This window comes from Acipenser ruthenus, chromosome 40, assembly GCF_902713425.1.
Source record: "Acipenser ruthenus chromosome 40, fAciRut3.2 maternal haplotype, whole genome shotgun sequence".
Lineage (NCBI taxonomy): Eukaryota > Metazoa > Chordata > Actinopteri > Acipenseriformes > Acipenseridae > Acipenser > Acipenser ruthenus.
This window is the reverse complement of record NC_081228.1, coordinates 211,776-225,000: the sequence shown is the minus strand read 5'-3', so window position 1 is coordinate 225,000 and position 13,225 is coordinate 211,776. Positions and strand designations below refer to the sequence as shown.

Sequence of the window (13,225 nt, the reverse complement as noted above, 5' to 3'; positions counted from 1 at the left end):
CTGGGGTAGGTGGTAACAGTACAGCAGCCGTGAGAGCGACCCGGTGCTGCCTGGAACGTCTCACATGAGCTGAGGACTGGGCTTTTACACACTGAAGACATAGGCATGGCGATCTAGAGAACGGATCACAGAAATGACATGTTACTCACACACTGTCTGTATGGGAGAGTAAACTACTCCGGAACCCAGAAACCTTCTCGGGAGCGCCGGGCACACAGACCGTGCTTCTTGTCTTGTCACTTTGTATATTGATATCGCATCCTGGCGACCTTTCAAAGTGTAAAGCACCCTGTGCTCTCCACAGAGCTCTCACACATGTCTAAGTGCAGCTGCCATACAAATCAATGCACGCTTCTCATAATGTGTGCCTCTTTCATACAGGAACACGTGAGATCTATGACGTGATTATCTTGGTCACCTCTGTGCACTTTAACCTATCCCACTGCAGCACTTCTGCCCCCGGTGGATGTCAGAAACACTAGACCACACGTGCTCCGTGTGCTTCCACTCTCTCATGTATTTCTCATCCGCACTCAGGGCAGACAGGCAGGCAGGCAGGCTGGCTTCAGTCTCCTCCCCTGCCTGTAACGCTGCTGCTTACTTCCCCAGGTTGCCCATTGCGTTTGACTTGCTGCTGCTCAAGAGGAGATGGAAGAGTTTCCTCACCTGGGCTCTGATAGCCCTGCTGCTGTTCCTGGTGAGCACAGAACACAGCTCTGAGAACAGCAGGGCTGCAGGACACACGCTGGATCTGCTGTGCATGTGGTGAAGCAGCGACTCACACGAGTCATGCAGTGGGCCTCCATGCATGTGAAGGATCTTTGTTTTGTGTGTATGAAAGTGAAGCTCCATGAAGGAATGGTAATGCATGTCATGTAAAGTACTCGAGGAGTCTACCCCAGTGCACAAACCCCATGGCTTTAATCTCCACAGGGTCCTGTTGTAGCCGTAGACAGTTACTACTATGGGAAGCTGGTGATCGCTCCTCTCAACATCGTGCTGTACAATGTCTTCAGTCCGCACGGGCCAGATCTCTACGGTAAGTTGAAATGTTGCGGGCAATGCCTTTCTGCACATGAACTCAGGAGGGCTGATGGACTGATGGACGCAGCTTCACTGGAAATGGAGTTTCCATGCTGTACTGCCACATGTCTCCACAAGAGGGCGCACTGCAGCCTCGAATGGAGGGAAAGGGTGGAAATAGACTTCGTGTCACATGCCCAAGGAAAACTGCTTCAGAGAATCACTAGCTGAGCTGCGCATTGTAATCAAAAATTGCATTCTGTTTGCTCTCCTCAGTAATGCAGCACTAATACAAAGAGAGACCCACGAAGACCATACGCAATAAAATAACAATACAACAACAACATAATTCCAAACAATAACTACATCCAGAAATAATACATATATATGCATATTTAAATATACACTCACACACGCACACACACACACTCACACACACGCACACACACACACACACACACACACACGCACACACTCACACACACACACACACGGTGAGACACACACACACACACACACGCACACACACACACACACACACGCACACACACACACACGGTGAGACACACACGCACACACGCACACACACTCACTCACACACACACACACACACGCACACACACGCACACGGTGAGACACACACGCACACACGCACACACACACACACACACACACACACACACACACGCACACACACGCACACGGTGAGTTTGCATCTGCACATCAGTGTGAACCCCATAATAAGCAGTGCTGTGTAAAGGCTTGTTTCTTTAACTCAGTTTGCGTCACAGAGACTCACGAGGGATCAGGTGACGCACTCTGTGCTTGTTGGTTGCTTCCACACTGTGCTGTGTTTAAACAGACTCCTGTGTGTGTCCCGTGTCCAGTGTGACACCGACAGGAGAGCTGTCCTGCAGCACAGGGTGGTGAGGCAGGGGACCCGCTGGCACAGAAAGCTGGACCGGGGCTTTGATTTGAGTGTGACACATTGGAACCAAAATCATGAAAGGAGTTGAGAAAGAAAGCAGGAGCCGAAGATCCAGCTGGAAATGAAGCCGACACACTTAGAACAGAGAGGAGGAGAGTGGGGAGGGGAGGGGAAGGGTTACCAAGGCTACCCAGGGTTACCAAGGCTACCCAGGGTTACCATGGCTACCCAGGGTTACCAAGGGTTACCAAGCCACATTGTTGATGTCAATCATTGGGCTGCTCTAAGACCTTGACACAGTTTTGGGATCAAGCTGTGAATCGGGACAAGTTTAGATGGGATCACTTGTTCTTGTGAAGCACGTGACATCATCAGCTCATGTTTCACACCGCTGTCTTCCGTCTCAGTCTGTTTGAAGCGCTGAGTGTGCTACAGAGGCACAGCGCTTCCTGTAGCTTAGTGAAAGGAGGGGCAGCCCAGCTGTTTGTTGGGTGATGAACCCCTCTTTTTATTCAGGTGGAGGAGGGACTGATCTACCTGCTCTTGCGTTAGTAATCCGCTCAGGTGCTGCCCGACGCATCCTCTTCACAGCACTGCCACTTTCATTCTGTTTGGAAAGAGAATCGGTTTCTTTGAAAGTACAGAAGCTGCCACAATAGCAGAGACCTCCGAGGAGCTGAAACAGGAGCTCTGTGTTCTATCACAGCCTGGAGAGAAGTTCCACTGAAGCAGTCAGTTCTGAGAGGAGTCAGGTACCAGGAACCGGACCAGCCCTCCTCTCATTCGGAAATGATTTTTCTGTGCCTTTACAGACTGGGTTTTAATAAGGGACGGGTGTGTGGAATATCACTCATCTATATGAATGTTACAAAAAGAAATCCCTTCAGCTCAACCATTCATAGGTGTCTAATGTGCATTAAAAAAAATGGTTTCATTTTCAAAGGCATGTGGGGCCTTCAGGCAGCGTTGCAATGTCATTGAAGTCGAATGACATTGTAAGCACCTCTGTAAGGATTATCATATGGGTTTGAACAGCGCCCCCTGTGGTCTTTGATTGTAATTGGGGACTCTGCGTGGGTTAGATGAGCCTCAGCCTGTGTCAATAGCAGCTGCATTTCCAGCCCTGTATCCCGCCTGCGTTCTGTTCGCCTCCCCCCTGCCTTCTCGAGCCTCTCTAATTATAGCAGAGTGAAGTTGCGTCTCAGAGGTCAGACAGCTCTCTTCACCCTGCTGATGCGTGACGTCAGGAGAGGACTCTCTCATTTTCATCACTGCTCTGCCTCCCCTGATAGCGTGCTTCAGCGTGGGCGCTTTCAAAGCCCTCCTCAGTTAAATGAACACGTCTGCTGAGTGCTGTTGAGTGGAGAGAATCGCTGCAGCTTGTCTTGTGTGTTTGAGTGTTTGTGAAGCCTGTCAGAGGTCTGGAAGGACACTGTGCTGGGGTCACGCACGCCACACCTTGTATTAGAATATAGAAAGACACTGTTGTGAGGCTTGGGTTCACTGTGTGTGTCTCACAAAACGTGCATTTCATTACAAACGGCACATTTGAGACAAATGTAACTAAAGGGAGGGCTTCCTCTCCACACTGTGTGTCCTCTGGTCCTGGTTTCTGTGCTGCTCTTAAAGCATTGCTTGGGGTTCACTATGTGAGCTGCTTTTAAGATTCTAGAGACTTGGATCAAGCCCCCCTCTAATTGTGACTTGCTCTTGTTCAAGCCTTGCTCACTCTCCCCTGGTTTGCCCTCCCTTGGTTTCCAGGCACAGAGCCCTGGCATTTCTACCTGGTGAACGGCTTCCTCAATTTCAACGTGGTGTTCGTGCTGGCTCTGCTGTCCCTTCCTGTGACTGCTGTGATGGGGGCTCTGCTGCAGCGCTTCAGCGGTGAGTAGCCGTGTGTGCGTGAACAGTCTGTCACGGGTTAAAGGTGTGTCTCTGTGTGTCTGTCGTGGTTTCAGATGCATTTGAAAAGTAACTCTGTGTATTTGTGCAAGCTGCTTTCAAAGCCAAGCCCTTCTCTGTGTTTCAGTTCAGAACCTGGGCCGGCCCTACTGGCTCACGCTGTCCCCCATGTACATCTGGATGCTGGTCTTCTTCACCCGCCCCCACAAGGAGGAGCGCTTCCTGTTTCCAGTCTACCCGCTCATCTGCCTGTGTGGAGCCGTGGCGCTGTCCTCCCTGCAGGTAGGGTCCAGGTATTCACAGCATGCTTCCAAGCACCACAGAGATAGCAGGACGTCATGTACAGCCTCCTCTCTCCTCTGTCCTCTCTCCTCTCTCTTCTCCCTCCTCTCTCTTCTCCCTCCTCTCTCCTCTCCCCTCTCTCCTCTCCCTCTTGCTGTGAGGTGAAGCTCTCAAGGTGTTTTTCAGTGTTTTCTGTACCTGCTGCTGACTCAAATTCACCAACAAATGAGCGAACCAATTAAACTGGAATTTCCTCGAGCCCTCAGCCAGCCTGGGAGATGTGGGCTCATGAAGAAGTCTGTATGGATTGTGATCTGTATAGCACTGAATGAGGGTGGAAACACGAATATTAGCTGCTTGAGTTTATTACCCCAGTCTGTCCTGGTTTACCTGCGAATCCATCAACTGGGTAATATTTTCTAATATTGATCTCGCAGTCACCCAACGGCAAGAGATATATTCTCTGCTGTTGAATCTAATATAAAATGCCTCTGCAGACTGAATCAAATATTCTGTGAAAGTCTAGTGTAAGTAACACAGTGGCAAGGCAATAAAACACAGGATGGGTGTCCAATTATCGACCCCGGATTTTTCAAGGTCCTCCGATCCCCGAGCCAATCATCTCTCTCCACACAGGAGCTTGACTTGATGCTAAACATGCATTTGATTTTGTTTCACAGCATCAGTAATCAGTAACACTGGAGAGCGTCTCCTGCTGTGCAAGGGGCGTTGGATAAATATTCTTCTGTTTCTAACCCTGCCGCTGGTCTTGCCTGCAGAAATGCTACCACTTCCTGTTCCAGCGCTATCGCCTGCAGCACTACACCGTCTCGTCTCACTGGCTGGCTCTGGGGACAGTGCTTCTGTTCAGTGTGCTGTCACTGTCCCGCTCTGTCGCACTCTTCAGAGGTCAGTCTGGGGAGGACAAAGTCAGTATTTGTCACTCAAGGGGGGGTGGGGTGATAGAATGTCTTTAAAAGGTGGAAATTAAAACATGAAATATTTTACACTTACTGTTGTTTGTAGTGTTGCTGTTTCTTGTACTGTATTAAACATTCTGGTTCGTTGTGAGCGATCTGTTTTTGAATTGAGTAGAAATGTTAGAGAAGTTCTCCGCTGCTCCCACAGGATATCACGCGCCCCTCGACCTCTACCCAGAATTCCACCGCATCGCTAAGGACCCCACTCTCCACACGGTTCCTGAAGGCAGGCCTGTGCACGTCTGTGTGGGGAAGGAGTGGCATCGCTTTCCTAGCAGCTTCCTGCTGCCTGACAAGTAAGACCAGTGCGACACTGAAACAGCTCCCTCACGAGGATGAATACAGTAATCACAGCTTTGAGTAGAGCAGAGAGGGAGCCCCCCAGTGCGACACTGAAACAGCTCCCTCACGAGGATGAATACAGTGATCACAGCTTTGAGTAGAGCAGAGAGGGAGCCCCCCAGTGCGACACTGAAACAGCTCCCTCGCGAGGATGAATACAGTGATCACAGCTTTGAGTGGAGCAGAGAGGAAGGAGCGACGCATGGGTAAAGTAATCGGGCACTAAGCCTCTAACACTCTAACCCAGCTCTCTGTTCCAGCTGGCAGCTGCAGTTCATCCAGTCGGAGTTCCGGGGCCAGCTTCCCAAACCCTTCTCTAAAGGAGGGTCCCCCACGCAGATCATCCCCACCCACATGAACGACCAGAACCGGGAGGAGCCCTCTCGATACGTGAGTCTGTCAGCTTCACTCCCCGCATCCCGGGTAAGGCACTAGGGGATGAGCGTTGCAGGAGGGACAGTTTAGTGGTTACACTCTGGTGTACCAGGTCCATTGAAACCACTTGGATGATAACTTTTTCAAAAGTCCCCTGAAACAGAACTCGCTACCCACAGTGGAATCCAGTCGTTAAGATAACGAGGATCGCTCGTCTGTGTGCTGATCTGCTCTTTAAGAACAGATATACAGGGTTATTCCTGATGCGCACAGCATTGTCCGAGCGTGGTGTAAACTGTAAGGCAGGTGAAGGAAACACGCCCTTGATAGAGACGCTCTGCGACACACGGCTCGACCAGCAGAGGCTCGACCAGACAGCAGCGGAATTGAAAACGGTACAGAACAGCAGTGCTGCGAATCCCCCGGCGTGTTTGTGGAGTTAGTGTGTTAGCTGCGATTAGTGTCAAACACTGTGACCCTGCAAAGCAGGCGACTGCACAGCACTGACAGGCAGCACTGCACCCTGAAGCAGCAGCCAGCGGGATTCATGCCCTTCAGGAGTCAGTACAGCGGTGCCTGTTGATTAGCGAGCGGCTGCAGGCGGATCTGTGTGTCTGAGCTGGTAGATTAGAGAGCCTCTGCAGTGTCCAATCCCAGCCCCTGTTCTCAGCTCAGTGACTCACTCGCTTCATTCTTTCCGAAGCTCATTTTTAGAATTGCGCAGGAGCTGAATTAGCATTGATGTCATATGACATCATTGTGAGGTCACTGGCTGCGCAGAGGGGCTTCTAGGCTGTGACAGATCTGCCTGTTAACCCTTGGAGTGCTGTAGGAAAGGGTGTGGTATACTAGTGACTAATAGAAAGGATTAGGTGTGCTAAGAGCTGCGTGTGTATTAAGCATGTGTATGTAGATGCACATTGACACAGGCTTGTGTTAGTGTCCACACACCATCCTGGCTAGGGGTGCAACGCTACACTGATGCCCCCCGTCCCAATCCGATATGCATCACGATGCATGGGACAGGTCTGTGAAAAAGTCCAATGAAGGAATTAACACTGAAACCATGCCGGGCTGTGACTTTGTTATCAGGGCTCTCTCTCTCTGTGAATGCTCCTGGGCTGTATTAGTTTGAGTGACAAGGTATCGTCATGGAAACCCAGCCAGGGAGGATTGGCGGAGTCTCTCTTAAAGCTACAGAGTAATCTTTCGGCACAAAGCCTGCGTTCTGAAACTGTTAACATTTGAGAGGCGTGAAACGGCCCTGGGAAACGGAATGCGTGATCCAGGATCCTGAGCTATTCTCCGAAGTTACGCCAAAATGAGCAAATTCACAAGAGTTACTGGCAGTGGTACTGCATTCTCGCATGAAGGGAATCGGGTAGATTTCTAGAACATTTCCTGAAGATTTCTCTACAACTTGAACCGAGTGTAGTGCCAGAGATACATTCAAAAGCAGTAGTTTCTGTACTATGTGTTTCTCTCGAAGCTGCACATGTATGGAATGATTTTGTTAGCTCCGATGACTTTAGTGGGATTCTCTTTATCCAGCGTGTCCCTCTTGTCAATGACAGTAAAGGTAGCTCATCAATAGGAAACAGACAGCTGAGTTTTGAAAAAGATTCTCAGCATAATAGGAGAGGGGGCCGCTTGGCTGGTATTCTTTGAAACGTGGTTTGAGTTCCCTCTCCCCTGGCTTCAGAGAATGCTGCTGTGCTGCAGGGACGCTCGGGGGGGATAATTGAATGCAGGGGAACGATGCAGATAACATTCATTAGGAGCGCTGTCTGTGTGGAGCTCAGCAGGGATGAACATCAGTGCTGGCTGGCTGGGCTCTGACGCACGGAGTGGCTGGGGGAGAGGGGGGCTGGGGGGAGGATCTGGGGGAGGGGCTGGGGGGAGGAGGGGGGCTGCTGCATTTCCTTGCTGTGATTGCAGCTTGCAAAATCATTTCACTTCCATTAGCTAAAGATGTGAAATGTGCAGTTTTGAAAGAAACACGTGTCTTCTTATTTGTTTTCAGGTGTGAGATCTGGTACTACACTGGGTTAAAGAGAGGAATGGTGCCGGCTAACTGTGCCGCTGTCTCTCGACACAAAAACCAGAAACGGTCCTGTAGGACTGAAATGACCCTACAGGACCGTTCACAAGTAAATTCAGGACAGTGGTCCCCATAATGCCTTCACCTGATCTCCCACTCTGTGTCCTCTGGCCTGGTTTCTGTTCTGCTCTTAAACAACTGGTTCAGCTTGCCTTTGTCAGTCACTGTTAAGGTTTGAAAGACTTCAGTCCTCAGTCACTGAATGTGGAGTCTCTGCTCACTGCGCTAACCTGCTGCCCTCTCCTGGTTTCTGCAGATGGATCTCAAGCACTGCCACTATTTAGTGGACCTGGACACTACGTCAGAGACGCCACGGGAACCACGCTACACAGCCAACAGCGAGGAGTGGAGCGTCATCGCGTCCAAACCTTTCCTGGACATCACCAGGTGAGCGGTGAGAGGACTCTCCCCTTAGAGCCCTCAGTTACACATGTGAGTCTGCGCACAGCGCTGACACGCACCCTCGGCTGTGACTCTGTTGTGATGTACACGGGAGTTTCATGTAGAGTTGTGTTTGCCATGCGTGACGCGGCTGTGTGAAACGCTGGCTGGCTCTTCACGTGGCTCTTTCTTTGCTCAAGGGGCTGTGAAATCTAATAAATAAGTCATAATTAAAAAAAAAGCGACTTGTTAGATCCTCACAGGATAAAGGAAATGATATCCTGTCTGGAATGAGAAGTGAACTCCTCACAGTGAGGAGAGACGGAGAAGAGAAGCATTCTGCAGCGCAGAGGCGTTCACCCGGTAGAGCAGGAAAGCACCTGATCCCTTCAAACAACCTGAGGCACAACACGGCCAGTGCCTTTTAAACAGGCAGGCTGTCCTTTTACAAGCACTTTAAAGATTTTCAAGGGGAAAATCAAGCGATAAGCCTGTAGCGAGCGCAGCAGTCTCCTCACACAGATGGCACGCACGGTGCTGTTCAGAGCGCCGCACAGCAGAGAGCTCTTTTCACTCCACTACACTGAAGCCGTCATCGAAAGGACATGCAGCTCCAGCTCTTGTCAGTGTGCAGCTGGGCTGGCTGCTGAGAGAGATAGCTGCAAACAATGGGGCCGTGCTGCCACTTTGTAAAAGTATCGCCTGCCATCACCCTCAGGGGGCTCAGAAAGAGCCAAGGCGTGCGTCACTCTCCCTCCTCATATCAATAAGAGGAGATAATCCCTCCGCACACTCTGCTGCAGTTCTGTGCTGTGCTTCAGCGAGTGATCGGGTCCATCTTTAAATGCATTCAGAACCGCGGCACAGGCAGCAACACTATAAGAAAAGGAGTCCGTTTCAACTAGAACTCTTTCCTAGTGTCCTCCATTGAAGAAACGTTTCTGTTAGTATTACTGCTTGAACTGCATGGTTTTAATAAAGCAATGCAACAGCACCACAAACGAACATGGATCAATCTCATGAGGACGGCTGTCTTGTTTATGAACATGGATCAATCTCATGAGGACGGCTGTCTTGTTTATGAACATGGATCAGTCTCATGAGGACGGCTGTCTTGTTTATGAACATGGATCAATCTCATGAGGACGGCTGTCTTGTTTATGAACATGGATCAGTCTCATGAGGACGGCTGTCTTGTTTATGAACATGGATCAATCTCATGAGGACGGCTGTCTTGTTTATGAACATGGATCAATCTCATGAGGACGGCTGTCTTGTTTATGAACATGCATCAATCTCATGAGGACGGCTGTCTTGTTTATGAACATGGATCAATCCCATGAGGACGGCTGTCTTGTTTATGAACATGGATCAATCTCATGAGGACGGCTGTCTTGTTTATGAACATGGATCAATCTCATGAGGACGGCTGTGTTGTTTATGAACATGGATCAATCTCATGAGGACGGCTGTGTTGTTTATGAACATGGATCAATCGCATGAGGACGGCTGTGTTGTTTATGAACATGGATCAATCTCATGAGGACGGCTGTCTTGTTTATGAACATGGATCAATCTCATGAGGACGGCTGTCTTGTTTATGAACATGGATCAATCTCATGAGGACGGCTGTCTTGTTTATGAACATGGATCAATCTCATGAGGACGACTGTCTTGTTTATCGTTGACTGACTTGGTTTTCTGTTCCTGATATTTTTAATTCTTTTTTTTTAACCCTTAATGACTGATCATTTTTAATATGAGAGTTAGGCATCTGAAATGTCACTTGAAGGTGCCTTTGTTGTGATGCTTTTAATTCTCTTTCTTACTTCTGTAGAGCAGAGCAGTCGTTTCTGCCGCTGTCTCGTCTCTATCGAATTCCCCTAAACTGTGTGTGCAACCGAGCAGAATACATCTTCAAAAAGCAGTGCTCAGCCCATCCCCTCCCCCACTCCACCCTGCAGCACAGCCTGATGGGACACCCTGCTCCCAGGCTGACGTCAGCGAGCGACGGTTTGGTTCCCCTCTGCTCCCTGCGCTCCGCTCTGATAAACCGTGCCGTTAATTGAATTAGAGAAACTAATTACTGCACTCCGGCAGCTGCTTTGTCAGTGTCCACTTCATGACTTGTCAATGCACTAGTGTAATGATGTGCAGTATTACTAGCCCCGGGGAGACAGGGCTCAGTGCACACAGGCTGACCTGCCATGGTGTGCAGAGCCCAGATCTGTACAGTAGCTATAGGTCTGCATTTATAGCTTGTTCATTTTTAACCTCACTGGTGCCCTGGTGTTCCTGAGCTGCCTGTGTTCTCAGCATTGATCTTTCTTGGAAAGAGAATCATGCCTGGAAGCTGTTGGGGTTGCCATGCTGCTCAGCGGCCACACGAGGGCGCCCTTTGCTCTTGTTGTTCTGCACAGAGCTTGCATGGTAATGTATTTATAAACACTGTTCCTAAGAGAGACCTGGTGACATGAATAGTTTCATGTCTTTGGGTGAAAATCAGTAAACGCCCAGCGCGCGCGTGTGTGTGTGTGTGTGTGTGTGTGTGTGTGGTTTATATCGGCTCCTGCAGCCTGTAAACAGACCTCTGCAGGGTTTGCCGTCCCAGAACCCTCTGTTGTATTTGTTGTTGGTGTGTTATCAGGAAAGGCAGACCTGATTAAAAGTGAACCAGCACCTGCGTCTCTGACGCTCGTAAAGACAGAAGACCTGCCAGATCCCAGAGGAGCTGCCCCGCCTCCATTGTGAAGACCCTGGGCTCTGCTAATTCCACTGGAGGCTCAGCTAGCTCTCTGTCTCGTGTCTTCATGTCTGTGTGACTGTGTTGTAATAGATGGCGTGTCACTCGGACGACGTCGTCCTCTCTGTGAGACCTGGTGTTATGAGGGTCCGATAAGGACAGGCAGCCTGAGAGAGACAGCTGGCTACCCAGGATCACTCCGCTCGAAGCACAGCGTTGTTTTCTGTTTATTTGACAGGTTTTGTTTGCTGAGCATGAGGGTTCTGTTGTCACATGGCAGGCTAATGAGATACAGGCTCTGCGCAGTTCAAACAAGGCTTCAGTGCCCTCTCTGTATTGTATGGATTCTTTGCATTAATCACACCTTCCTTTCACTGCAGGTCATCACAGCTGCTGCGGGCCTTTTTCGTTCCCTTTCTGTCGGAGCAGCACACGACTTACATAAAATACGTCATCCTGAAACCCAAGAGACCAAAGCAAGGCAGGAAAAGAACACATCCGTGACCTCGCAGCTCGGACCGGACCGGACCGAGCAGCCTGCTCCCAACAGGACCTCCGAACAGCCCTCATTCACAGCCTTACTGTGGGAAATACACCCAGACACACAGTTTGTATGTCTTAGTCAATCACAAGTGACCAGTTCAGCGGCATGTGTCCTGTTTGATGGTCCTTGAAAAAGCCTATTACACTGTATTGGCCGAGCTGTACTTTTGTTTGTGTGTCGTGTTAATATTTTGCAGATCATGTCACGTGCTCCTGTGTGATTCTTTTTTCTCATACTGTCGATCTTCCCCTCTCAGTGTTGGAAATATTCACCGGATGTGTTTTGTAAATGTCTTCTGTTCACAAGATGCCCTTTCTTGTGCTGAAGCTCTCATTTACATGAAAGCTGCTGTTAGGTGCTTGAGTTATAGTGAAGGAGACTCTTCTTCACACAGAGAGTGGTGAGGGGATGGGATGGGTTACCTAGTCATGATGATGAAGGAGACTCTTCTTCACACAGAGAGTGCTGAGGGGATGGGATGGGTGACCTAGTCATGATGATGAAGGAGACTCTTCTTCACACAGAGAGTGCTGAGGGGATGGGATGGGTTACCTAGTCATGATGATGAAGGAGACTCTTCTTCACACAGAGAGTGCTGAGGGGATGGGATGGGTTATCTAGTCATGTTGCTGAAGGAGACTCTTCTTCACACAGAGAGTGGTGAGGGGATGGGATGGGTGACCTAGTCATGTTGCTGAAGGAGACTCTTCTTCACACAGAGAGTGCTGAGGGGATGGGATGGGTTATCTAGTCATGTTGCTGAAGGAGACTCTTCTACACACAGAGAGTGGTGAGGGGATGGGATGGGTTATCTAGTCATGTTGCTGAAGGAGACTCTTCTACACACAGAGAGTGGTGAGGGGATGGGATGGGTTACCTAGTCATGTTGCTGATGCAGAATCACTGGGATCCTTGAAGACCCGACTTCACAAAGCTCTGAGATCAATCAGCTGCTCTGAAGTGGACGAGCTCAGTTGGGCTGAGTGGCCTCCTCGTTCGGAAGTGTTCTGAAGTTCTTGAGCACAGCTTCTAAAATGAAAGCTTTGTAAGGAGGCAGCACCATTTTGTTTTTTATTTATTCGTAAAAGAGAAATGTCAACAGGAAGTGTTTTCATTTACAAGCAAGTCTTTGTACTTCAAAGGGTGCCACATACAAAACCGCTTCTCATCCCTTCCATTGGTACTGATGCCAGTCTACTGGCACACAAAGTACATTTATACAAATTAGCATGGCAAACATCGACAAATCAATGAAAACAAAATCGTTTGCTATGAAGTTAAAAGGAGACAGATGCATAGAATTGGGAACGCTTGGTAATATCCATTGATAGGAGTTTTTTTCCGAATACAAACGAGCCTTTGATTTTTACAGAAGCTGTGTGCCGTTGACGTCATCACATCCCCTCTTTCACAAGCTGCCGGCGCGCAACCCTTTTTCAAATTCAAATTTCAAGTCTGTTATTCTACTTCCATGCCAGCGAGAGCCAGGTTACCCATTAACATGCAGCGTTCATTTCAATGAGACGGAGCTGCTGTGATTTACAAGAACAAAAGAAAATGTATCAGCGAGAGGAGGCCACTCAGCCCGTCTGTGCTCGTGCGCGTCCTAGCAGCTGATGGATCT

At 49.3% G+C, this 13,225-nt stretch overlaps 1 protein-coding gene across 2 annotated transcripts in view; it reads left to right on the top strand.

Moving 5' to 3' along the window:
• The window catches only part of LOC117397360 (alpha-1,2-mannosyltransferase ALG9-like), a 15,823-nt gene extending 4,020 nt beyond the window's left edge, over positions 1-11,803 (top strand). For both annotated transcript variants that reach the window (XM_059010195.1, XM_059010196.1), the window contains exons 6-15: positions 1-5; positions 610-697; positions 934-1,039; positions 3,713-3,835; positions 3,981-4,135; positions 4,915-5,044; positions 5,264-5,411; positions 5,718-5,847; positions 8,190-8,320; positions 11,438-11,803. The exon at positions 1-5 is cut by the window's left edge and continues 131 nt beyond it. In XM_059010195.1, coding sequence (XP_058866178.1) covers positions 1-5; positions 610-697; positions 934-1,039; positions 3,713-3,835; positions 3,981-4,135; positions 4,915-5,044; positions 5,264-5,411; positions 5,718-5,847; positions 8,190-8,320; positions 11,438-11,561 — 1,140 coding nt within the window. In that variant the 3' untranslated portion in view covers positions 11,562-11,803. The remainder of the gene's footprint in view (positions 6-609; positions 698-933; positions 1,040-3,712; positions 3,836-3,980; positions 4,136-4,914; positions 5,045-5,263; positions 5,412-5,717; positions 5,848-8,189; positions 8,321-11,437) is intronic.
• Positions 11,804-13,225: the final 1,422 nt, after the last annotated feature.